The sequence below is a fragment of the Idiotropiscis lumnitzeri genome, chromosome 19 (assembly GCF_059441095.1).
Source record: "Idiotropiscis lumnitzeri isolate Australia: NSW breed Sydney's pygmy pipehorse chromosome 19, RoL_Ilum_1.0, whole genome shotgun sequence".
Lineage (NCBI taxonomy): Eukaryota > Metazoa > Chordata > Actinopteri > Syngnathiformes > Syngnathidae > Idiotropiscis > Idiotropiscis lumnitzeri.
Window position 1 is genome coordinate 11,322,735 of NC_142409.1, and position 24,647 is coordinate 11,347,381.

At 52.0% G+C, this 24,647-nt stretch overlaps 3 protein-coding genes across 4 annotated transcripts in view; 1 reads left to right on the forward strand and 2 right to left on the reverse strand.

The window, feature by feature from the left end:
- Positions 1-11: 11 nt before the first annotated feature.
- On the reverse strand, positions 12-3,754 carry eci2 (enoyl-CoA delta isomerase 2). Of its 2 annotated transcripts, XM_088282967.1 has the most exons (12): positions 3,644-3,754; positions 2,969-3,016; positions 2,174-2,235; positions 1,973-2,076; positions 1,793-1,891; positions 1,521-1,712; positions 1,289-1,358; positions 1,095-1,197; positions 882-1,002; positions 715-804; positions 494-637; positions 12-391 (listed from the first exon to the last, which is right to left on the reverse strand). In XM_088282967.1, the coding sequence occupies exons 2-12, from the start codon at positions 3,007-3,009 to the stop codon at positions 236-238; spliced, it is 1,182 nt and encodes a 393-aa protein (XP_088139093.1). In that variant the 5' UTR covers positions 3,010-3,016; positions 3,644-3,754; the 3' UTR covers positions 12-235. The 2 variants fall into 2 exon arrangements, with proteins under 2 accessions (XP_088139093.1, XP_088139092.1); XM_088282966.1 differs by lacking the exon at positions 3,644-3,754 and having other exon boundaries at positions 2,969-3,281.
- Positions 3,316-8,202, forward strand: rmc1 (regulator of MON1-CCZ1). The gene is made up of 21 exons (XM_088282961.1): positions 3,316-3,538; positions 3,698-3,774; positions 3,855-3,939; positions 4,074-4,130; positions 4,206-4,292; positions 4,354-4,494; positions 4,571-4,674; positions 4,754-4,843; positions 4,910-5,015; positions 5,079-5,187; positions 5,280-5,324; positions 5,407-5,460; positions 5,539-5,667; positions 5,764-5,870; positions 5,930-6,049; positions 6,164-6,241; positions 6,306-6,410; positions 6,568-6,636; positions 6,706-6,793; positions 6,906-7,043; positions 7,683-8,202. Exons 1-21 carry the CDS (start codon positions 3,440-3,442, stop codon positions 7,760-7,762), a joined length of 1,968 nt encoding a protein of 655 aa, XP_088139087.1. The 5' UTR covers positions 3,316-3,439; the 3' UTR covers positions 7,763-8,202.
- The window catches only part of rreb1a (ras responsive element binding protein 1a), a 24,426-nt gene continuing 7,708 nt past the window's right edge, over positions 7,930-24,647 (reverse strand). Inside the window, exons 2-20 of the mRNA XM_088282960.1 lie at positions 21,304-21,360; positions 18,332-18,436; positions 18,012-18,192; positions 17,703-17,778; positions 17,535-17,624; positions 17,266-17,429; positions 15,927-16,068; positions 15,679-15,860; positions 15,404-15,593; positions 15,041-15,307; positions 14,492-14,933; positions 12,895-14,368; positions 12,527-12,699; positions 12,057-12,251; positions 11,815-11,976; positions 11,473-11,613; positions 11,301-11,395; positions 10,525-11,164; positions 7,930-10,366 (exon numbers count right to left, since the gene is read on the reverse strand). Coding sequence (XP_088139086.1) covers positions 9,951-10,366; positions 10,525-11,164; positions 11,301-11,395; positions 11,473-11,613; positions 11,815-11,976; positions 12,057-12,251; positions 12,527-12,699; positions 12,895-14,368; positions 14,492-14,933; positions 15,041-15,307; positions 15,404-15,593; positions 15,679-15,860; positions 15,927-16,068; positions 17,266-17,429; positions 17,535-17,624; positions 17,703-17,778; positions 18,012-18,192; positions 18,332-18,434 — 5,133 coding nt within the window. The 5' untranslated portion in view covers positions 18,435-18,436; positions 21,304-21,360 and the 3' untranslated portion in view covers positions 7,930-9,950. The remainder of the gene's footprint in view (positions 10,367-10,524; positions 11,165-11,300; positions 11,396-11,472; positions 11,614-11,814; positions 11,977-12,056; positions 12,252-12,526; positions 12,700-12,894; positions 14,369-14,491; positions 14,934-15,040; positions 15,308-15,403; positions 15,594-15,678; positions 15,861-15,926; positions 16,069-17,265; positions 17,430-17,534; positions 17,625-17,702; positions 17,779-18,011; positions 18,193-18,331; positions 18,437-21,303; positions 21,361-24,647) is intronic.

Below are 24,647 nucleotides of genomic sequence, written 5' to 3' on the forward strand. Positions count from 1 at the left end.
ATACGAATATCTAGCTGGCTGTATTTGTCAATGAAAGGACAAAGATTTATTGCAACTCTTTTTCCCACAACAGACAACTGGACACACAATCGAGTTGAGTGACAAGCACGTGTGCAATTAAGGTCAGGCACTTGATCTTTCGTGTTGAACGAAATGTCCACTTTTAATCCAACCCAGTGACAACAAGTGGTGGTGGCGGCACGCCGCCGCTTCCGGCGATGGCTCAGACGGCGCCTCACAACTTGGCTTTGGTCTGAAAGAAGCTCATGACGGCGTTGAAGCACTCATCTGACATCCATCGCTCGACCAGACGCTCCACCTCGGCGTCGTTGATGGCGTGGAGCTGCTCCTTCTCCACCGAGCGGATCAGCTGCTTGGACAGTGCCAGAGACTGATGGGAACGGCACACACACAAACTCATCAAATTAATGTTCCCATTTGAAATGTAAAAGCATTTGTCCATCTCTGTAGTGAATGGAGCGTGTGTGTTTACATTTGGAGGTAGCTTGGCATAGTTCTTGAGTCGGCTCAAAACTTCCGTGTGGAAGTTGCTGTCAGGGAAGACTTCTGTGACCAGACCCAGCTGGCACGCTTGGAACGCCGTGAGCTTCTTGTTGAACAGCAACATCTCATTGGCCTGTGTGTGCACACGCACATGCATGCATGTCAATCACACGTGTATGTGCATGCGCGTCATAGTGCACGTGCAGCTACCTTGCTTAAGCCCATGATGCGAGGGAAGGTGTATGACGAGCAGCCTTCTGGACTCTGACCCAGTTGGCTGAAGGGTGTGTGGAAGGTGGCCTAAATATTATAAATGATTTTATTACTTAGATTTTATTTAAAACATCTGTTTGCTGCATGTGTGTGCGCGTGCATACACTCTCCGTAGCGTAGACCAGGTCAAACATTCCCATGACGGTGACGGAGATTCCCACGGCCGGTCCGTTCACCACCGCCACCAGCGGCTTGGGGAAGTCGATGAAGGCCTTCACATACTTCCTGTCACCAGGGGGCAGCGGTAAGCAATCTTACTCAATCTCCCACCACACCAATTGATGGATGGATGGATGGATGCACAAGCGAGCAATCACCTGAGCAGCTCTCCCCCGTCTTTGGCCATCTGCTCCACCCCTCCCTCGGGAATCTTGGTGAAGTTGCTCAGGTCATTGCCACTGCAGTAGAAATCCCCCGCGCCTGGTGAAGCACACGCACACACACAAACCACCCAGTGACACATGTGTGGTACCACTGACAACGGAGATGTGTGTGTGTGTGTGTGTGTTACCGGTAAAGACGGTGATCACCGAGTGGTCTTGGGCTGCGTGCTGCAGAACTTTAATGATCTCCTCATACATCTGAAACACACGCAACATGCAAAGTGTGACCTTTCAACTCTTTCTTTTGATGTGTCGGCAACTCACAAAAGTACATCGGATCGGACCAGCGTTAGCTCTTGGCCAGTTAGTTATCAGATAATGATGATGATGATGATGTTTGTGAGGATGCATGGTGGTCACCTGGGTGGTGATGGCGTTCTTCTTGGCAGGTCGGTTGAGCGTGATGGTGGTGATGCCATCCTGCATGCTGACCAAAAGGGAGTCGTACGTTTGGTCGCTGGCAGCGGACTGGGCAGGCGCTTGGGCGACGTTTCCACCTTCTGCTGCCACCAGAGAGCCAATCAGATCACAGTACTGCTGCCGGGCCTCCTCCTGTCAATCACATTTTAGAGCTTGGCACTTTCCCATCAAAAATAAAAAAGTGGTCGTGAAATCCCAGCGAGCGTATGGACCTGCGTGATAGATCCCAGAGACTTCCACGAGTCCCACTTGGCCTTGTTGATGAAGTCCAACATTCCGGGTTTGGGAATGTCGCATGGACCATGCGTGGCCTGCCATGTAACCACATCAAAAAAAACCATCCTGTTCATAAATGCTCAAAATAAAGATGAAGAGATGTTGTCTGTGCTGACCTGTTTGAAGAGAGCGTAGATCTTGAGCTTGATATTGTTTCCGGGATCTTTCTTCAATGAGGAAAGCTTGTTCTTGGCCTCCTCAAAGTGTTCCTGAGTCACACCTGAACCCAATTGCACCAATGTTAGCACATGTGCTTAACGTGAACCATGCTAAGGCAGCCTCCCCTCGGGTGGGAGAATCTTAAAAGGGCACCTCACCCATCTTGGACATCTTGGTGGTGTGGAAGCTCACGGTGGGATTGCCGGACAAACGCCACAACCTGACCACCGCATGCAATCACAACATGTCAACAAAACAGGACGTCAACGGCCCAATCGCAATACCCGCACTTGCACCGCATTGTGTGACGTCATCAAGCAAAACAATCCCACTCGACTCTGCTGCCCTGAAATGTACACATAGAAGTGAACGTCGTGATGCACCAAATTGCAGAATTGGAACTGCGCCGTGTGACGTCATCGACAGGCCCCTCGCGTTATTTTGTTTTGACAATTTTGCCGTTTAAAAATGTATTAAAACTTCAGTAAAATCGTCGTCAAGTAAAAACTCGGGGTCGGTCTTCCAGGCGATAGGAGCTATGGTGCCATTATTCGCTCCTGCATGCGCAGAAGGGAGAGGATCGAGGACGAGTTTTTACTCGTTTACTTTACTGAAATTTAATATCTTAAAAAGCAAATTCTCCAAAACGACAACCGCTATTCGTGATGACGTCACACGGGCTGTCACAATTCTGCAATATTGTACGCATGTAAACTGCGCTCTCGAACACAACGTGCACACATCAATGAGGATCGTAGGGTGCAAAAGTGTGGTGATTGGGATTGGCCCTAGATTTGTCTTTCTTTCTCTCTTGTCAAATATTATTTTCTTCTTTCTGCACGCAGCCGTTTACTGCTTGCTTTTGGGGGCGTTTTCTTGACCTTAATGAAAATGAACTTCGCCCCCGCCTGGCTGATATTTCCGCTGAGGACACAATTGAAAGAAAAACTCACCGACGAGTTAATGTGAAGCGTGATAGCCCCGGGAAAGTCATTTGGAGGCTGCGAGAAGAAGGCAGAAGCAGAAGCAAAGCTACAGGACAAACAATGGCTGACACAGTGATTAAAAAAAAGCTTCCGGGTCATGTCCGCTTTTTCTTTATCTTTATCTTTATTTTTAAATGTATTTCGTTTACAGACCACGAGACATGTTCTGTATATATAAATAAACTAAATAAACAAGCTAACCAACAATCCCGAATGTTACTCGGTTCTCAATTTCTAAGATTTGTAATTTCAGACAACAAATAACTCGTCGGGCTTGTCCAATTTTGAGTAGAATAATGAACACTAGCTTTTATTGTGAAAGTGTGCACAGGAAGTCATTGAAGTGACAGCCAACACAACTTCCGGGTGTATTATTTTGCTTTGGTGTCTGCAAAAGTAGGAAAGAAAAACAAAAGATCAACCCGATGTTTTAAGACGATGAGCGACGAGCACTACTTGGAGCTTTGCGACAATCTTGTCCACTTTGAAAACGCTTCGAGCGTCAACAATGTTTTCTTCGACGAAGCCAACAAACAGGTCAGCTTCCGCTAGCTTCAAGTCAGCTGACCGCCGGTGTTGCGGCAAGAAAAGAAAAGAAAATGAATGAAAAGAACGCCAGCCAACACAATATGTCTTGCGTACCTATCACGTGTTTGTTCACGCAAGAAGTTGATGGTGATCTCGTGCTGCCTTCAGGTGTTCGCGGTGCGTTCAGGGGGCGCCACGGGAGTGGTCGTCAAAGGTCCGGACGACAAGAGTTCAGTTGCCTTCAGGTGCGTCACGTGCACTTGACAAATGTTCATATTATTATTATTAATAATGATAATAATGTGTTGTTGTTGTGTGTGTGTAGAATGGAGGACAAAGGAGAAGTCAAGTGCATCAAATTCTCCATTGGGAACAAAATTCTGGCCGTGCAGAGAACATCAAAGTCTGTGGTGAGTTTTTTGGATCAGCTCCCTCTTGATCAGTTTGTAGGCGCGTGGCATTCTGTCCCAATTGCTGAGTGTGCTCACTCAAACCCGAGTACAAGTGTGTGTGGTTTGGGATAACAAAATGACCCGTCTTTCAGGACTTCATCAACTTCATCCCTGACTACCCGCACACGGAGTTCACGCACGAGTGCAAGGTGAGCCGCTCACACAAAGCGACCAATCCCGGCCAGCCTCTCTGAGTGACGCGTTGTTGTGTTGCACGTCTTCAGATGAAGAACGCCAACCTTCTGGGCTTCTGCTGGACCACCTGGAACGAGATTGTCTTTGTCAGCGACCAGGGCATCGAGTTCTACCAGGTAGCGTCGCTGCCGCGCTCCCTTCAGGTTTATGCCCCGCCCACACACGTGTCCCATTCAGGTGTTTCCCGACAAACGCAGCGTCAAACTGCTCAAGAGTCACAGCCTCAACGTCAACTGGTACCAGTATTGCCCCGACACCACCGTCATGCTGCTGTCCACCACCGTGCAAGCCAACGTCCTGCAGCCCTTCGCCTTCCGGGTCAGAACTTGAAACCACACAAATACTTATCCACACGTTGGACCGGCATGTAACTCTGCGCGTGCGTGCGAACAAGGGCGGGAGCGTGTCCAAGATGTCCAAGTTTGAGATCGAGCTGCCTGTTGTCCCAAAACCAGCCAAACTCAGCCTGTCAGAGAGGGACGTTGCCATGGCGACCATGTAAGTGGCTCCACTGCGAGTGTCAGCGCGCTCTCTGAATTCTTAACAATCGCAATAATTATTGTGTGCGTGTGTGTAGTTATGGTCAGTTGTATGTGATGTACCTGAAGCATCACTCCAGGAGCGCCAACAGTACCAGTGCTGAGGTGGTGCTCTACCACTTACCAAGGTATACGCACACACACGCTTACACACACACACATCTCTTGTGATAAACGTCAACACGTGTGTGCAGGGAGGGCGCGTGTAAGAAGACACACGTGTTGAAATTGAACACAACTGGAAAATTTGCTCTTAACATCGTCGACGACCTGGTGGTGGTCCATCATCAGAGCTCTCAGGTGCGTGCGTGCGTGCGTGAGACGTCACTTACAAATACGTCATCGCGCGTGTGCCTGTTTCAGACATCGCTGATGTTCGACATCAAGTTGAAGGAGTCGGACGGCACCGTCAGCACACATCAGCCTGTGCTACCTGCTCGCTCCATACAGCCGTGTCGCGTTCCGCTTTCAGGCATGCACACACACACACACACACACACCCCCACACACCCCCACACGTTAGTGACAAGAGTGTCATTAATGAAAATGCTTTGATGTTTGCAGGTCCAGCTGTGGTTGCGTCACAACTTCCTGTACCATGTCAGCTGTGTATCCTTCGATTTATTTTTTTATTTTTTATTTATTTTTAAATACAAACGCGCGTTTGTCGTCTGATTTGACCGTCACGCAGACTCGTCTTCATGGAGTGTCTTCCAGCCTGACATCATCATCAGCGCCAGCGAAGGTTTGCAAGTGTACACGCACACACACACACACACACCCCCACATGCGCTGACTGACACACGGATGGATTGATTGACAGGTTACTTGTGGTATCTTCGCGTCAAGTTGAGTCCGACAGTCAACATGCTCCAGGACAAAAGCAAACTGATGGACTTCCTGTTACGACGCAACGACTGCAAAATGGTCATCTTGTCTGTCTGCTCGCAGCGTACGTATGCCCGTGTGGCGCGACATGCAACTCGACATCTCGTGTAGCTGTTTGTTGCTAGCGTGCTAATGCTAACGAGTGCGCGCGTGAGTGCAGTGGTGGAAGGCGAGCCGCGGGCGAGTCTTCCCGTGGTGGCGAGCGTCTTCGACAAACTCAATCAGGTGTACAAGGACTTCCTGGAGGCGGAGCAAAGCTTCAGTGCGGTGAGCAAGTGATGTCAGCAAAAGCGGAGGAGTCAGCTGACGTGCGTGTGCTTTTGCAGGCTGCGGAGGCGGCGCCCACACGAGCCCTAGTTGCTCACAAACGACCAATCAGAAGCCAGGCGGTCATCGACCAGTCGGACATGTACACACACGTCTTGTCGGCGTTCACCGAGAGGAAGGTACTAAGTGCTCGAACAAAACACGAGGGACTTGTTTTTTCCTCCGAAAAACCCATTTTGATTGGCGCTGTTAAGCTCGACGGCGTTTGACTTTGTTGGTGCACGTGTGCGCAGGGCGCCTCCCACAAGTTGACCATCGCCGTGCTGATGGAGTACATTCGCTCGCTCAACCACTTCCAGATCGGCGTGCAGGTCAGTCGAGGTCACGTGACCTCACGTGCATCCACGCGCGCATTCACTGACGTTGTCGTTTCAGCATTACTTGTACGAGCTGGTGATCAAGACGCTGGTGCAACACAACCTCTTCTACATGTTACATCAGTTCCTGCAGTATCACGTCCTGACCGACTCCAAGCCGCTCGTGAGTCACACTAACGTCACGTTCCAATTTGCCCCGAAAACACTCCCAAAGTCGCCCTAAAATGGCGCAGCCGTTAGCACGTAGCTGTTAGCAAGTAGTCGTTAGCAAGCAGCCGTTAGCTAGCACGCATGAGCACTGGCTGACCTCTTTCTTTCAGGCGTGTTTGCTTCTGTCCCTGGAGAGCACGTACCCCCCCGCCCATCAGCTGTCCCTCGACATGTTGAAGGTACTCCTCCTCATCGTCTTCATCACGCCCATCATAGCCAATGTCCAATGACCCGCTCCGTTTGTGCAGCGTCTGTCGACGGCCAATGACGAGATCGTGGAGGTTCTGCTGTCCAAGCAGCAGGTTTTGGGAGCGCTCCGATTCATCCGCAGCGTCGGTACGTGAACGCCGTCACTCATGACTTGCAATCAATGGCCCGGGCCTCACGTGATCACATGACTTCACTTGAATGCCGGACGATGCAACTAACTGCCGGATGTGGCGCGCAGGCGCCCACGACAACATGTCCGCCCGCAAGTTTCTGGACGCGGCTCGTCAGACGGGAGACGACATGTTGTTCTTCACCGTCTTCAGATCCTTCCAGCAAAGGAACCATCGCCTCAGGGGGAACCCGGCGTTCAACCCGGGTCAGCACACACACACTTATTACAACACACTTGCACCAGCATTATTAGGGAGGAGGAAAAAAAACACACTCACAGTCTTGCTTGCTGCTGCTCCATGACATGAAAACGATCGCACGCTTGGTGTTGCGAAATCGCCCCAAGGTTTCCGTTGAGAAAGCTGCAGCCGCACCTGTGTCAAAATAACTCATAACTCACAGGAAGGGAGACGCGGCAACACAATGTGGCAAACAAGGGAAACTTAAAGCAGTTCACTGCCTTGGGTCGTCCAAGGCGCTCTCAAGATGAGTCTCGTGTGCCACCTTGTGGCAGAATAGAAGAATACCTCGAAATGACGAGCCCGTTTTTGGGGCGCATGCAGTCTTTACACAACCACTTCGCCTTCCCCTTTACTTTGCTTTAGCATAGTCAAGCTAGCTCTTAGCTAATACAATGCTTAGTCATTGAATGAATTCAACTTAAGTCAAGGCAAAACTGTGCAATGAGGACATTCTGCCCTCTAGTGGAAGACTAGTTAATTGTCCCAACTGGCGCTACCATCGACAGACTAAAAAAGATGCATTAGAAAGCGTCAAGACTGAAAGTTGCATCATTGTCTTGGCAATCACTCAATTATCCATCTGTGTGTGTGTGTGTCTGCAGGCGAGCACTGTGAGGAGCACGTGCTTCACTTCACGCGTGTGTTCGGCGAGCAAGCGCTGATGAAAGCGGCCACCGCTTGACCGCCATCGCCAAGATGTCCGCAAACACAATCGCTCACGTGCACATTTTTGGTTTGTGGCTTAACATGAAATAAAACGCCAATGGAAACAATCCTTCAAAAAGAAGCAAGCGGAACCTTCTTCCTGTTTAAATGCGTGATGCGCAAAAAGAGACAGGAAGAGGCGGCGGCGTTTCCAATTTTTATTTAGTCTTTTCATTGACGACTTCTTCCACTTGTTGTGGGCGTGTGTTCACAGTCAAGCGCTGGCGTGATTGATTGATTGACAGTCGACATGAACTCAGAAATCATCGAAGTTAGCGTCTCAGGAACTTACAGGAAGCAAAACCAAAACAGTTTGAGAAGAACCCTGAGAGCAACATCATCTTTTTATTCATGACGTGTGTGTGTGTAAGAAATCATCAAGCACATCTGATTAAACATGCAAAAAAAAAAAAAAAACTATCCTAAAAGTCACCCAGAAAAAGAAAAATCCATCAAATAATAATAATGTTCACAGTTTGACAGAAAGAAGAAAAGATTTGATGATTAAAGCTTTTTTTTTTCCTTGGATATTCTATTGCTTGTTTGCAGCCCGGCCAGCTGTGTGTGCGCGTGCAACCTGATGACGTCATCAAAGTACGCCCCCAAATCTTCAGCCTCACATTTGATTGATTTGACTTTCAAACATCAACTTTGCATTTTTTTGACTTGACTGGACTTTGTTTTACTGCAGAACGTGCGCGCGCATGCACGCGCATACCTGGGCGCCAAATAAATACTTAAAAAAAAATAATGCATGTGGCTGAGCACACGCACATGTCACACGTCATCGTTGTTTGGGGCGCCAAGATCAAATGAACTCAGCTAAACTAAAATGGCTGGGAAGTAGGAGAGTCCCTTTCACTTAAAAAATCTCAGCCGTTTCTAACTTTTAACACAAGAATAGCGCCACCTGCTGTTACATGGACAAACTCATTGCAATGACGTAGCCAGCTCGTAACGTCATCCAGCTGGCATTAGCCTGATGCTATTAGCGTTAGCCTGTTTCTACGAGCAGTCATTTTGATGGACCATCATGTACTTTGATGCTGACCTTGTCCAAATACAAGCGGTACTACTCGAGTACATGAACTCTGCTGTAGTAGTACGAGTATGAAGGGGGTTGTAGTAGTAATAGTAGTAGTGTCCATCCAGTTGGAGCAGTGAAGTCGTGGTGACTTGTTCATTTTATTTGAGGCTAAACGTACAAGAGGTCAAAACGAGCCCCCTCACCCACACACATACACTTAACAAAAAGTCAAGTTGAATCCAGTGACACAAGCTAGTGTTTAACTTTCACCCGGGAAAGTTTTTTTTCCACATGCATTTGATTGTCTCAGACGCCACTTACAAAAAAATAATTGAAGAATTCATGATTATTAAGTGTGAATTCAAAGTCTACAGGGGAGAAGACGTGTTAGCTTTAAGTGTTTTGTGGCAAACACACAAATATTTGCTTAGCCTGCCGTCCGCGTGCGTTAGCTTGTTACCTGGCCTGTTTTGCTCAGTTAGTAACGTCACATCTGAGCTAAACTAAAAAGTTGTCACGTGTTGCGTCCGACAGCACACTGCTCAATGCTAGAAGGGTGGCGGCTAGCCGTGAAGAAGTCGTAGTGTTAGACCTTATGAAGCTGAGGCACGACCGAGCTAAACGCTAAAGCTAATCACTCTTGTTGTGCGCTGAGGCCAAATTGCACAAAATGGGCCAGCGGAGACAAGGTGATCAAGCGGACACGCTAGCGTTAGCTGTGCTTAGTTGTGCCGGCTACACACTAGCGAGCAGGAAGACGTGATTGACAGTGTTGAGGTAATTTGGACCCGGGTCGGCGCCAACGTGGCCGAAAACAACACAGGGCGATCACGCACACACACACACACACACGCACCAAAAACTAACTACATTTCATTTGTTCACTTACAAACTAAAAAAAAAAAAAAATCCCTCCCAAGACCAAAAAGTCAAACAACAAAAGTCAACTGAGAAGTCCTCGCACACAAGCTGAAGGGCGGCAGTTTTTTTTTTTCCGTCCGCCATCTATTCCAGTTTCAAGAAGTGTCATGTGACACGGTTCGGCCATCTTGATCTTCTTGCTGACAAAACAAAGTTAAAAAGCTATAAAAGGACGAGTAGTAAGGCACTTGTTAGCGGTACGGCATCTTGCGCACGCTCAGTCCACGCCCACCAGCGGAGGCTCTCCATTGGCCAGCGTGTGATCCAGAGTGGGCGGGCCTCGCAGCTCCAACAGGCCCTGAATCAGAGCCTGGTCCGGGAGCTCTTTGGAAACGTTAGAGTCCGCCGCCGTGTCGGCGATTTCCGGGGGCGTCGCGTTAAGTTCAGGCATCTCGTCGGCAGAGGCGGGCTCGCCGCCGACGGGCTCCGGGTCAGAAGCGCGGGCGTCGTCCAAGTCTCTGGCGCACTCGCTCTCGTTGTCGTTCTCGGAGGGGGGGCGAGTGTCGGCAGGGGTGGGGGCGTCCCTCTCGCCGTCCTCGCTGGGCGTCTTGGCGTGGATGCGCTGGTGGCGAACCAGGCTGTGCTTGAGGGTGAACGTGCGCTCGCACGTGGCGCAGCGGTAAGGACGCTCGCCTGCGCAGGAAAAAAAACATGTCAGCACACACACAATTGCTGTTAACAAGCACAAAGTTCAAAAGCAAAAAGGGAGGAGGGGCCTGATTCCTAAAAACGCAAAAATATCGGAAATGGGGACGGGCTTGAGAGTGTCTTCGAGTGTGTGCGTGACGTACCGGTGTGTGATCTCATGTGTCTGGTGAGGTCCTGCAGTGACCAGAATCGTTTGGCGCACACGTTGCATGTCTTCTTTTTGCGTTTGTCCACGATGGTGGCGGAGGTGGCGGCTGAATCTCCACTCTCCGGGATCTTGCCATCGTCACGCTCGTCATCAGTGTGCTCGTCGTCGTCGCCGCCGCCGCCGCCATCGTCATCGTCGCCATCGTCGTCGTCTTCGCTCTCTGGAGCATCGCTGTCGCCGGGCCTCGCAGCTCCTCGCTCCTCATCATTGTCCTCTTTGCTCTCGAGCTCCTCTTCGCGTTTATCCTCATCTGCTGCCGGGGCCGCTTCTTTCTCCTCAGGCGGCGCTTCCTGATTCAGGTGCGCCCTCTCGTGGCGAGCGAGGGTGGTGGCGTAGCGGAAACTTTTGTGGCACACTTTGCAAACGTGCTTCCAGTCGGGCTGAGGCTTAGCTGAGGGCGCATCTGTCGCATCTGCCGGGGGGGAGGCGGCAGCCTCTTCCTGAGGGGCGGGGCAAGGTGTGGGGGCAGGGCCCGGGCTGGGCGAGTTTGTTAGTTTGAATTCGATCAGCTTGGAGCCAAAGTTCAAATCCAAACTTTTGTTGCTGTGGCAGTCGTCGTCATCGTTGTCATCGCACTGGAACGAAAAAAAAATAAAAGTGAACTCTTGATTCTCACGTCCATCCATCATCCGTCCAACCAACCGTCCTTGTACTGGGGTGCCTTGAGATACAAGTCAGATTCACCCTGTACTGCCAAGCACGTCAGGTTACCTTGGTGCTGGGCGGAGCTTGCTTGAACTTGTCGGTCAAGGTCTCTGCTGCCCCCTGCAGCTGCGCAAGCTCAGACGCTTGCACGGGACTCGAACCTGCGGAGCACACAATACGCATATTCACGATGATGTCATCAGCATCCTTAATTAGCATACACAAGCCGGCGCCTCACCTGGGCTGGCTTTGTGGGTGGGGCTGGGTGGCTTGGGCTCCTCCCCCTTGTTCTCAGTGGGCATGTCTTTGAGGTCGGCGGAAGGGGCGTGGCCTAGCGGAGATGTGTCATTGGCCAGCTGCTCGGCATCAGACTGACTCTCTAATGAAAACGTCAGGAAAAAAAAAAAAAAAAAAGAGCGTGACTGGTGTGGTGGCAAAAGTCCCCAACGGTGGACAGCTTTGTGTGTGCAAAGTTCTTGAGTGGCCTAACAATCTACAAAATGGGGTAGGCGCCTTTAAAATCGTGAAGCTTAGGCAGCATTTGTGACAGGCTCATCTTTTTTTGTGGCGAAAGCCTCACCGGCGCTGTCGTGCGAGCCGTCGTCACTTTCTTTCTTGGCGAAGACGCCGTTGCGCCTCAGCGTGCGGTTGGTGACGCCGTGCTTCCTCAGCAGGTGGCGCTCACAGTTGGACTTGGTGGAGAAGAAGGCGTCGCAGCGCGGGCATGGGAACGGCTTCTGGCCTGAGGACGGACGGGCACGCGGCGGCAGCGTCAGTGGCATCGGCGGTGACATTGGCCCTCGAGCGACGCACGCCACCTACCGGTGTGTGTGAGCATGTGCCGCTGCAGCGAGCTGGCCCAGGGGAAGACGCGAGGGCAGAAGGGGCACGTCATCTTCTGCACCGAGTTGGAGTAGGCGTTCTTCTTGCCTTTCGACTGAGGAAGCAAAGCCGTCGTCTTGGCTTCCTCTCGCGGCCCCGCCTCCTTGTCCACGCCTCCTCCCGCCCGCTCACCATCTGCACACGCAAACGTCACAATGTCTCAACCAACAATTTGTAACCATGTTGACAATCGACTCCTTGCTCAAATTCTGCACTTACGATTTAAAATCATGTCTAATAATCATTTCTAATAAAGGGAATGAAACTTTTTTTTTCACTCTTTGGCTTTCGACACCGTGTTTGTGTTTTTCATGAGTGAAGGGCAGAAAAAAAAATTTAATCTGAGATTTCATTGTTGGGCTATACTGCCCAACCCGAGAGTCAGTGTGTGCGCGCATGCGAACTTTGACCTCTAGGGTCAGTCTTGGGCGCGAGGTGGTTGGCGCTGGTCTGCAGGAAGTTGGTGAACTTGTTGGCATCGGTGTTGGCGAGCATCTTCTCCACGCTGGCCAACTCGCCGCTGGACTCCAAGTCCACGTCAAGCACGTTCATCTCCTTTGCATTCTTCTTGCGGTTCCTCTTCCTGCGCAAACAAAAAACCACCACATGAACAGGTCAGCCCAAAGATGAAAGTCAAGCATCCGCCGCACACAACACCACTGCTACCTCATCAGCCTCAGATGGACCAAATCAAATGTAGATGTTCTAGTAGGCTTTTCCTGACATTTTCCTTTGCTCTCCAGCAGAAGCCTGACTCGTTTGTGTAACTGGAACTGACCTGGCACTGTCGTCGCCCGGCGTCTCCAGGAGGACACCGTTGCCCGGTGTCTCAGATGGTGACTCGGACACCGGCTGAGGTTTGGCTTCCCCCTCCCTCTTGAGCAAGTCGGGTGCGGCGGACACCGAGTGGATGATCTGCGCGATGGACGCCAGAGGCGGGAGCTCCTTGACGGAGGCGGGTTTGGGGAGGAGGGGCTTGAGCCGCTGCGGCCGGGGCAAGGGAGTCGGGGGAGGAGTGGAGCCGGGGGCCAAGCGATATCCCCCCACAAGCGAGGTGGCCAGCGTCTTGTCTTCGTCGGCCACATTTCTGCCCATTTGCTCCGTCTTGATCTGCCGCCGCTCGGCCACTTCTCGCCGAAGTCGTTTGCTGGGTACGGACAGGTCCATGGGCTGGTCTAAGGGCGGCTCCGGGGCGGGGCGCTCCAACGTTGGGGACACGCTCTCCACTTTGACGCCCAATGACACGGTGTGAGCGCCTCGCCCTTTGGCCGAGAAGTCCAGAGGCTGGTCGGAATCTTGCTGGTAGGCGCTCACATCCTCCGTCTTGACCGGCTGCGTCTGAGCGGGCCCGTCGGAGAGCGCCGCGGCGGCAGGCCGCATTGTGGCGATGTGCTCCTCGATCTCGCGCTCTTCGACTTCGGGATGCTGCTTGAGAAGATGGTGGATGCAGTTGCGCTTGGCCAGGAAGGCGGCCCCGCAGCGGCGGCACTCGAAAGGTTTCCTTTGGCAGCCGTTGTGTGTGCGCAGGTGGATCTGCAGGGCCCGGTACGTCTTCAGGTCCTCGCCGCAGAAGCGGCACGCCGCGTCGGCACCTCCGCCTCCGCCGCGTCCCGTCTCTGAGTCGGAGGCAGAGAGGGCTGAGACGGCGGCGTTCAGGTTGTTGGGCGAGGCGGAGAAGACACACTTGATGTTTTTCTCTATATCCTTCCTGGATGTCTTGCCGTGTTTCTTGCGGAGGTGGCGCTCGCAGTTGGCCTTGACCGTGAAGGGGTAGTGGCAGACGCGGCAGATGTAAGGCCGCTCGCCGCTGTGGGTGCGCAGGTGACGTATGAGCGTGGCCTTGTCTGGCGCCACGTAGTCGCAGATGTTGCACTGGTGGGGCAGGATGCCCAGGTGGAAGCGCATGTGAGCCTGCAGGACACCTGAGAAGGCAAAGACCTGGTCGCAGAAGCGGCACGGGAAGGAGCCTTTGGCCGAGCCGGCGTCGCTCGCGCCCGCCGCTTTGCCTGTCGCTTTCCTTCCGCCGGGCCCCGCCTCTTCGTGCGCCGCGGTGGCTGCGGCGGGCGGGGAGGACGAGGAGGGCGTCTTGAAGAGGGCGGGTGCTGGCGGCGGCAGGCTGGGACTGATGCAGCCCAGCGACGCACGCTGGGAGCTCTGCAGCGGCGGCGGCGTGCTCGCCGTCAGGCTGGAGCGAGGCGTGACGGGGGGCTTGGGTTTCAGGGGCGGCATGGCCTTTTGGTTCTGAACTTGACCTGTGTCACAAGAATTAAACAGATTTTTTTTTTTTACAACATTTTACAGCGAGCCTTTTTCAGGACGCACAGACAGGATGACGAGGATGCAGTGAGCGTGTGTGCTGAAGCGCGAGCACCCACCTTGGACGGCAGTGAATCCCGCCCCTTTGGCCAGCGCGGGGAAGGCCAGCCCCATCTGATTGGGCGCGGCGGCGGCCACTTTGAGGATCTGCTGGATGTCGGCCAGCTCCACCACGCCGCCCGCCTCGCCCGGTTTGACGGCGGCGGTGGCGGCGGCGCCGTCGGGTTGCAGGAGGAAGCCCGCCTGAAAGGGCTGAAGGGACAGCAGGCTGAGGGCATCCCGCTGAGACAGGCCCTGCAGCGTGGATGCGGCAGCAGCAGCACCAGACTGCTCCAGTAGGGGCAGGCCCAGCGCCGCCAGCCTGCCCACGCCCGCCGTCGGACCTCCCGCCAGGAAGGGGGGCTCCTGGGGCAGACTGCAGCTCAGGGCCTCCACGTGGATCACCTTGATGCTGTCCAGGTGCGCCTGGTGGATCTCGTCCTCCGTGGGGGTACGCTTCACCTGAGGAAGGGCACACAATTTTTGCTCTGATCGGTATCACACGGCCGTTTACTTCCTGTCGCAAAGCCAGAACACCATCGACATGGAAAGCAGACGGCGGCGGTCACCTTGGAAATGTGTCGGAGTCCCAGCGCCTCCATGAAGTGGAACTGCGGTGAAAGCGGGACGTCCTCTGCTTCATCCTGGACGTTGTCGCAAGGCAGCCGGACGCCATTTTGCACGGTGTCCGCCACTTCCTGGGCCGCGCCGTCCGAGTGGACAACGTTCTTGTGGAGCTCCAGGGCCGAGTGCAACGGGAAAGCTTTGTCGCAGCTCTCGCAGACGAAGCGGTGAAAGTTGCTGATACAGCGACGGAGATTGGTCTCGCACCACACCTGAAGCGTAAGCACCCACATGAGACACGACTCAGCCGGCATACGCGCACTGGAAGCCCCCTCGCCCCTTCAAAGATGGCGGCCGGCGGAGCTGACCTGCGCCACGCGAGCAAACTTTTTGCAAGAGAAGTCGATGAAGGCCAGGTCGTTGAAGCCGGCTGGGATGGACGGATTGGTCTGGATGAACGGTCGGCCGCTGGGGTCTTGGGGGAGGAGCTTGTGAACGGCCGCGTTGTGACGCAACAGGCTGCGGTGGGTGCGGAATGAAAGACAACACAGGTCGCACCTGCGAGCACCACAAGAGGCAAATGGGAATCCTTTACACCAGTAACACTGGGCGCGGGTGTGCGCGTGTGCGTGCGTGCGCGCACCTGAGCGTGGTGTCGGGGTGTGTGTCCATGTGCGCGTCCAGCTCGAGTCTCCCGCTGCACGTCTTGAAGCAAATGGGACACGGAAGCGCACGGTCGTCCCCAGCCCGCGTTCCGACAGCCGTCATGTTCGTCATCGCCGGCGCCGCCCTAGGCGAGTCCTCTGAGGCCGAGTCCTCCGTCGCCTGCGTGACATCATCATTTAACCCCGCCCCAGCACTCCATTCGTTGGCCGCTGGGGAAACGCTCACCTTCTTGGGGGGCGGATCCTCTGCGCCTTCGTCGTCCTGGCCTAGGCGCCGTTTGACGGAGGGGCGGCGGCGCTTGGTGGGCGACGGCGGGCTGACGGGCAGGAGGCCGCTGGCGGGGTCCTTCTCGTGAATCTTCATGTGCCTGCACACGGGGACACGCACTTGAGTTACCAACCCAACGAGGTGCTGCAGCAAATGATGCAAGTTCACTCCAAAGACATTTTTGTGGCAATTTTCAATTTAAGTAACTATTTTAGCAAGATGCTGAGTAAGCCCCATAAATGAATGTGACAAGCAGAACAATTATTTTCTCTTCCACTAGATGGCAGAATGTCCAACAAAGCCGTGCACGCACCTGTTGCCATCCACACCACACAAAGCAAAGTCCATTTCTTTAGCAAATGGAGACAAGCTGCTCTTGAGGGCAGCAAACGTACCTTGAGTGACATTTTTGTTTGGTCGTGTGCTGTGAGGTTTTTCCTAAAGGCAAATGTGCGTTTTGGGAAACACCGAGTGCGTGTGCCAAAAGGAAGAAAGGATGAAGATGGAAGCAGTGGCTAAATAGAGAGGAAGAAAGGATGCATGGAAAGGAGCGTTCTATTAATAGGAGGTGACAGGCAGCGGGCAGGACGCCCTTAAGCGGTCCTGACAGCAGCTGACAGCAAGAACTTGATCCACCAATGAGGAGAGAGGACAGAAAGAGGAGGAGAATAGTGCCCCAAAACTCTCAACGCTCCATCCACCAATCAGAGGGCAGGAAGCATGCCAACTCAGCCTTGTGCACACGCTCGTGTGTGTGTGTGTGTGCGTGTGTGTGTGGCTGCTAGTACAACACACATATCAATGATTTCCAGTGCTGTCACAACACGAGACAGGAAGTGAAAAGTAGAAGTTGACCAAGATGAATGAAAGTTCCGCGTCTTCAGCGCCAACTGTGCTGATGCTATCACGGCAAACATTGCTCTCCAGCCATCCTTGCCCGCTCACTTGCGTTTTTAGGGAACCAAATTCTTGATGCCAATGCTGCATTTATGACTTTCATTTTTTCAATTGCAGAATTATTGCCTGCGATTGGCTTCACGCAACTTAAACTTGTTCAAGAGGCGCACAGTCTCTTACAAGCGCACACACATATTTCTGCAGGGATGCGTTTAAGGCTGGACTTGACTGATAAATGATGGGCGTTGCTGAGTGTGTGTGTGAGAGATGGGGACAGATGGTTTAAAGTCTAACTTCCTGAACACACGCCCACTAGTGAAGTTGTTCTTCCCCCATGGTGGACGGCAGGGCGGGTTAATAGACAACTTCCTGTTACCCGTGCGTGCACATGCGCGCATACCTGTGCATGTTGCCATTGGTGGTGAAGGTCTGCGAGCACACGCTGCACTTGTAAGGCCTTTCGCCACTGTGGACCAGCATGTGGCGATCCAACGACGACGCCGAACTTAAACATTTGCCGCAAATGCTGCACGAGTGGTCCGTCGCGCCCGCGTCCGCATTGTGCTAAAACAAAAATGCGTATGCACGCACACGCTCGTGAGGATGGCCTTTGAAAGTGGAAGCACACGCATGTTGGCGCAGTTGGGAAGCACGTGCGTATGGCGCTACCTGTCTGATGTGCATGGTGAGCTGATGCTGCGACTGGCAACTCTTGTCGCAAAGCGGGCACACGTGGGCGGTGTGATCGTCTTTGGCGTCCTAGTGGCGAAAACAAAGCCACACGTCAACAGGCGTCCGCAGGCTGAGGAACACGAGGGCGGCGGGGCCCAGGCTCACCTGGCTGCGTCGAACGTTGCGGCTTGGCGGCGCCCTTGTGGCTGTCGAAGACGTGGGCGTTTTGTTGGGGGAGGGGCTAGATGAAAGACAAATCGGTAACGGTCAAAAGTTGGGAGCTCACCAAACACCGAAACAAAAGGATGGACTGCTGTGACTTTCAAAGGGTGGCATCCCATGATGCATCTGGGGTAGACGAGTGTATAATTTGAAAAATCAGCCGCTGCCTTCGCAATCATCTCGACTCCCAAATCAAATCAAAAGGGATTTTCAGCGGACATTTTCAGAATGATCAAGGGTGAGCGTCCTGACCTTGGTGAGGGTCCTGGCGTGACATCACTTCCTGTGTCTCCTTCGCCGTTAATATTGCCTGCTGCTGACATCACTGTTGACATCATGGCGTTGATGGAGGACAAATCTCCGCCACTGCCTCGATTGCCGTTCTGGAGGCTCGGTGGGCTCTCATCCTCCTCCTTGGCGGTCTCAGGTGCAGCTGATGGGCGGGGTCACATGGATTAACGGTTAAATACATCCACTAACAAGAAGATTGCGTGGGACGCTTTCAACTGCAGAAGCCGACTTGAAAACAAAAAACAAAACAAAAAATCACAATAAAGAAACAACTCATTCACCTTTGATGCTATTATGCAGAGCCTCCTCCACTAGCTCCGCCTCTTTGCCATTCATCACGGAGTTGGCTCCTCCCCCTTCCTGCATCTCTGCTGTGTTTTCCATGTCTGCGCACGCGCGCACACACAAAGTTAATAAACCTGTGTCACATGACCGTCATCATGTGACCCAAGTGAAGGCCGCCACAAAATGGCCCTTTCGTTCAGCCAACACCACACATGCTCATGACCTTAAAAAAATAAATAAAACAATGTGCCACTGCTGAAGGTCATGTAAAGATCTAATGGAACTGCTCAGAGATCACATGTTTTTGAGGCCAGCAGACAGTTTCATGGCCCAAAGCCTGCCCAACCAGAGGGTACATTTTACAAGCAGACCCAGGACACACCTGTCTGCTCAAAACGCAAGCACACACACACACGCACACGCACACAACAACAACACACTCCGTGTTTGGCGAAACGAGGAGGCAGAGGAGAAGAAATGATGACCATTTCCTGTTTAGCTTCCCCCACAGGAAGACGCTCTCCAGAGTCGGCCACTTCCTCTTCCAGATCGGGGTGTGTGTGTGTGTGTGGGGGTGTGTGCATACATTCCATTTAGAAATGAGTTGAAAAGCCAATGAGATAGTTTTCCCACAGAACAGAAACTAAATATATTTAATTATGTGAATTGATGGACAAGTTACACAAACCGCATACACTCACATGCACACGCACACACGCAATTATTTTACTTTTCATTTCAGGTTTTCACTTCTTCACGAGTGAAAGAGTGAAATTAGGATGACTGCTGACAACTGCCACTGTGTGTGTGCGTGTGTGTGTCGGGCGGGTGGTTGGGGGGGGGGTCAGTGTTGCATTTCCAGTGGCGTTTGTATCATGACGAAGCAGTAGCAGGTGTGTGAACACACACACACACGCATGCACACGCATGCACACGCACGCACACTAGGCTACGTGCCAGGATTGTTTTTTACATAAGCATCATTCATCTTCAGACACACATATACACACACGCACACACGCACACACACCCACACACCCACACACCAAAGTGTCACTATTGGCTGATGAAGTGCTCAGGCAGCACTTTTTACAGCCGGCTGAAAACGAACAGCAACAGATGGTTGCAGGAGCAGAAGGAGGCTGAAGAGGGGGAGAAGGATGGAGAGCATGAAGGAGATCAGATATGTTGGTCAGCCGCAAGAAGAGGAAAGTTTTTGCGCATCTGTCGTAATCCGTCAGGTGCTGCCATGCTGCGCCTGCGTCAATACGTAACAAACGCTGACAGTTGCGATCATACATTTGAAACTAACAAAGGCATCGTCAATTTTGCGGAGTTCAGAACACGAGTGTCAAGTCAGATGATCACGTGACTACAATCACGCTAGTTAGCATTTAGCAGCTTGCTTACTCCCATCAGAGACTCGGGGCTCAGAGATGCCCTCGCCGCTGTACGGTGATTTACTTTAAGGGAGCTGACATCACATCGATGCTGTTTGGCGCTAGCGTTAGCACATGAATAGCGTTGCCCGATTATCTGTTAGCATTAGCATTCAACAGGCTCAGTTGGCCAAGTGCTTGTTTGCAACCCACAAGGTGTAAACGTCTTTTGTTGCTGGTGTGGCTGGACAGTAGCTGAGCTGCCGTCGACGTGACGTCGGGTGTCAGCTAACAGTCTGAGTTTAGCATCAGACGTGGGGGAGGGCAGGATCCTGTGACCATATGTTGACTATTTATGACCGTCCTCCTCCTTCTCTTCTTCTTCTTCTGGCTCTCCATCTCACAGCATGGCACCCGCGCTGGCGTACACACTAACACATTCCTGTCCGCATTCCTAGAAATGGGCTCCTAGGCCTCACTCGGCTCAAACTTGAACTCTTCCATTACATCGGAGCCATCTTGCTGTCGTTAGCCACATTAGCGCCTACGTTATGGATGGAGGGCGAAGGACGGAGCTACAAAATAAGGTGCAGTGCCCATCTGTGGTGAGAATCGGTGTTAACGCAACAAGTCAAGAATTATTCAGACTTTTTGAATCTGCTTATTGACGGCTGCACGATTGCTCATATTTTGATGCTTTGGTACAGCTGCGGCTGTTGTGAGAGTGCAGCACAAATAAAGTTGAGGTGAGAGGCGATCGGTCCTGGATGGGCAAGTAAAACGAAAAAAGAAAAAGGAGGAGAAATTGCAAGAAGAGCAAAGGGACGACAAGAATGAAAGCGTCTGTGGTTCCTGGCAACAGGAAGTTGACACAAGAGGAGTCACAGGAGATCATTTTGCTTCTTCCACCTCACACTCAGATGCCAGCCACCATCCTCCACTCTCGCACACTTCTGACACGCACACACACACACACACGTTCGTCTTCATTTTGCTCCATCTCGTCCGCAACTTCCTCCTTTCCTCCTCCACGCTTGCATCATCGCCCTCTCAGTCTCCCCCGCCTCCATCTTGTTTTTGAGCTTACACATTGCGAGTGTGCGCGCATGTGTGCGTGCGTGTACAGTGGAGTTTGGAGCCGGCGTGATAAAGTGTTGAGATATCATCAGTCGTGTGTCAGCTCCACTAGGCCGCAAGGGGAGGGGAGGTGAGAGGAGCTTTTTCTGCTTGGGTGCAAAGGCCGGGTGGGGGCAGGTTTGCTAAGCCAATCGGTTTGGAAAATGTCTGCCAGCTGTCAACCAATCAGCTTGCAGATTCCTTAACTGTGCGCACACACACACACGCCCGCGCACACAAGAGGGTGGCGGAATAGGTGCTGATGAATGGAAGTAGGTGGAGTCAAACAAGCTAATGATGATAATGTCCAAATCAAGATGTGCGAGGGAGCGGACGAAGACAGCCACTCCCATTCAACTCAGAGGGGAAGGCAAAATGTGTGTGCGCGCGTGTGTGTGTGCGTGTTGGGGGACTGAGGAGAAGTTCAGTAGCAGCGGCGGCTGCAACAGGCAATGGAGTAAAAAAATATTTACCTCCAAAGAAAGTGTCACTTGCTTCTTTGGGATGCGTGTCTGCGACCGTTGCTCACACTGCAGGAAGAAACACACAAACGCGTCAGTACAACACAAACACGCTCAGGTTGATCACGTCTGTTTCTAGAGGCCTTCATCATGACACCAGCCGAGGCCTCGCCGAGCTCAGTGCGGCGCTACTGAGTTGCTAAAGGAAAAAGGCAACCTCTTTACATCTGTGGAAGGCGGCGGCTTAACTGAGCAATTCACAGGAATATCATGCCAGCCTCTCAGACTGCGACTATGTAAACACAGACACACACAAAATCTCCCTCAAGGCATGCTGGGAAGTCGTACGGTGAAGCTGCACGGTTCCCAGCAAGCATTGCGCCATGTCATGCTAAAATTTTGCTTTTGTGTGTGTGTTTATGTTGTGTTAGCCATCATATTTGACAGTATGTTGCCTTCATTTTTCATGAAATCCTGACTGTAACTTGTGTGCAACGCAACGACGGCCACGCCACGTCCGCTGCTTTGCCAGTCCCAAAGAACTTTCTTGCGGATTTTGTGGTACGCAAAACAACCGCAAATCCATGAATGACCGCCGCTGATGGGAGACGTTCATCCGAGTCACGATGACCAACCGGAGGACGCAGACAATAATCTGGTTGGAGGGATGAGGGCAAGTGGCGAGGATGGATTTGGGGAGGGGAGCGAGATTAAGAGCTTAGCGCCAGGCTAATTACAGCGCATCAAAATGGACAAAAAACATGAGCGGCATCTTCACACTCAGCTAAGTGGCTAACTGCAAGCTGGAGAAAGGTGAACCTCACGCTAAGCTAAGTGGCTAACCGCTAGCTGGAAAAAAAAAAAACGTTAACCTCACGCTAATCCAAAAAGCGAGTTGATAGCAGGAGAAAGGTGATCCTCACGTGAAGCTAAGTGGCTAGCCGCGAGCAAGAGAAACTGCTGCTGACAACAAGTTTCAACTTGATTCGCAGCAGCGGCGGCACTCTGAGAGCAAAACAAGAATGTCTTCCTCACGTTCCACAACTTGGAAAGTCTTCTGGAACACCAAAAACAAGGACGCAACATTCAAAGTGTTGTTAGAAGGAAAAGATGATGACGACGACAAGTGAAGGTCCCACACCTGGAAGCCTTCAAAGCCCCCTCCCCCCAGCTCCTCTGCTGAGCGTTCAGATGCTCACAGGTCACATGATGCAACAAAGAAGAAGTACCAGGAGGACATTAAGGACTGTTTTTGGAATCCACCAGGCCAGCACGGACCTGTCAGATACACGAGCACACACGTGCACACGCCAGAGGAAAGAGGAAGGAAGGAAGATGGTAAGGAGGAAGCAAGAAAGAAAGGAGGAAAGATGACAGGAATAAAGAAAGAGGAATGAAAAAGAAAAGCGGAAACAGGAAAGATGGAGAGGAAAGAAAGGATGCGGAAAGAGAAGAATAAAATAAAGAGGAAGAACAGTGGAAAAAGCTGAAAGACAAGAGGAAGGAAAGAGGAAAAAAAGGCTTGATGGAAAAAAAGAAGGCAAGCGAGAAACACAAAGATGAAAGAAAAGAGGAACATTTTGTCATGTTCGCTTTTTGAGGGCAAAAGTGCTGGACGTAACCGTCATCATCATCATCAGCAGCAGTCGCTGCAAGTGTGGGCGGGACGGAGCGGCGCGATCGACGACAAGAATCCGGTCGGACCAGAAGAGCGGCGTCAGGAGCGCGCTGTGCCTGATTGGCTGTCGCGACGCCACGCCCAGAGTAACTCTGCCTGTGATTGGCTCAGGCGTGTCCGAGCGTCGATGGAGCCGTCCGCTACTTCAAAACGGACCTTTTCAAAGTAAGTGTAACTTCCAGCAGTGGTGATCATGAAATTGAATTCAATTTTTAATTGAGGCTTTCTATCATGGCGATTAAGATTTGGATGAAGTTGGGCACGTCCGCACTGAAGGCCGACGGTACAAATGTAGCAAATGTGCGGCCGGCCTGCCGCTGCCTGCTGAGAGCGCACTTACCCGCAAAGCAGCTCTCCGTGATGGCGGCGCCACAGACACAAAGTCAGCTTTTCAAGTGGCCGCCGGCCGGATAAAGGGCTTCTCAAAACGTTGGTCATTAAAGACCGCCGCCGACGTCATCGTTAGCATCATCAAGAGGCGGCCAACGTGTCGCTTACTGTATGACGACAACACGTGTGCACTTGCACCCAACGTGCGGCCTTCTGTCATTGCACACATGGCATGACCGTTGGGGGGGGGGGGGGGTCGGCTTCGACAAACGTCAACGTACTGAGCAGCTGTCTCGCTCTCACGCACGCCGACAGGTGCCGAAGACAGCCTCAACGCATGCGAACAGGTCCCCGCTGTCACGTTTGCCAACATCATCAATCTCCGACGCCAATGCCTGAATTTCTTTTTCCAAAATAAGAGCTTTTAATTTCATGACTGGAATCACACACACACACAAACGCGTTAACAGATGCTAACGAATGTTGTCATGTGTGTTTGTCAACATTGAAACATTTTGTTTTATTGCACGACTTGACTCAATGCGCGCGCACACACAGCACAGCTGCACCACAAGGCACACATTCATGTTCAACAGCTGCCACAAACACACTGCCTGCTTACGTGAAAGCACAATCGGTGTGTGTGCACGCAACTGCATGCTCAAACCACACACACACACACACACACACACACCATCAGTTCGTGTGAACAATTGTTAGCGCGAGGTAGCCAACAACAACAATCACCAACTAAAGATGGAGGATGGGTGGGTCATGTGACCTCAACTTCAGTTGCATCAATTTTTCTCTTGCAGTTCACTCACTCAATGGTCTTGGTGATCATCTCTGATTGGTCTCGAGGAAGCTTCCTGTGGAAAATTCCCCAAATGCAAGCTCTATCTTGGAAATCGCCAATTTGTTTTCAACAACTTTGGGAACTATGCGACAATACAACCTATTTGTCAAACACGAGGTAAGCCCCGCCCCCACTGTGTCACAAAGTGGTGCCGCTTTGACTTCACAAACTCTCGTACAGGACGGACCGAGCAAAACACGTATTGACTCTCACTCTCTTGCGCACACACAAGTGCGGAGTGACGTCGTTCGTCAGTGGCACAGAGATGCTGAAACAACACGCTTGCATCCTTCACTTCCTGTCTGGAGAGGAAGCAGGAAGTGTCAGGAAGACTGTTTATTTCATCTTCTCCTTTTGCATACCCCCCATCCCAACAAGCCCCTCAACTACATTACCCACAAAACATTGCTGCTTGACGCTTCAGATGCTCACGACAAAAAAAAAATTAAAAACAAAGAGAAAAAGTTACCGATGAGGATGCGTCCATCTTAA

Bases quoted from the DNA above. Each gene is read 5' to 3' on its own strand.
- rmc1 (XM_088282961.1), top strand. From the start codon at position 3,440: ATGAGCGACGAGCACTACTTGGAGCTTTGCGACAATCTTGTCCACTTT. The intron at 3,539-3,697 runs GTCAGCTTCCGC...TGCTGCCTTCAG, and splicing joins TCGACGAAGCCAACAAACAG to GTGTTCGCGGTGCGTTCAGG. The intron at 4,844-4,909 runs GTATACGCACAC...ACGTGTGTGCAG, and splicing joins GTGCTCTACCACTTACCAAG to GGAGGGCGCGTGTAAGAAGA.
- eci2 (XM_088282967.1), bottom strand. From the start codon at position 3,009: ATGACTTTCCCGGGGCTATCACGCTTCACATTAACTCGTCG. The intron at 1,003-1,094 runs GTGATTGCTCGC...CCCTGGTGACAG, and splicing joins GACGGGGGAGAGCTGCTCAG to GAAGTATGTGAAGGCCTTCA. The intron at 638-714 runs GTAGCTGCACGT...GTGCACACACAG, and splicing joins GCATCATGGGCTTAAGCAAG to GCCAATGAGATGTTGCTGTT.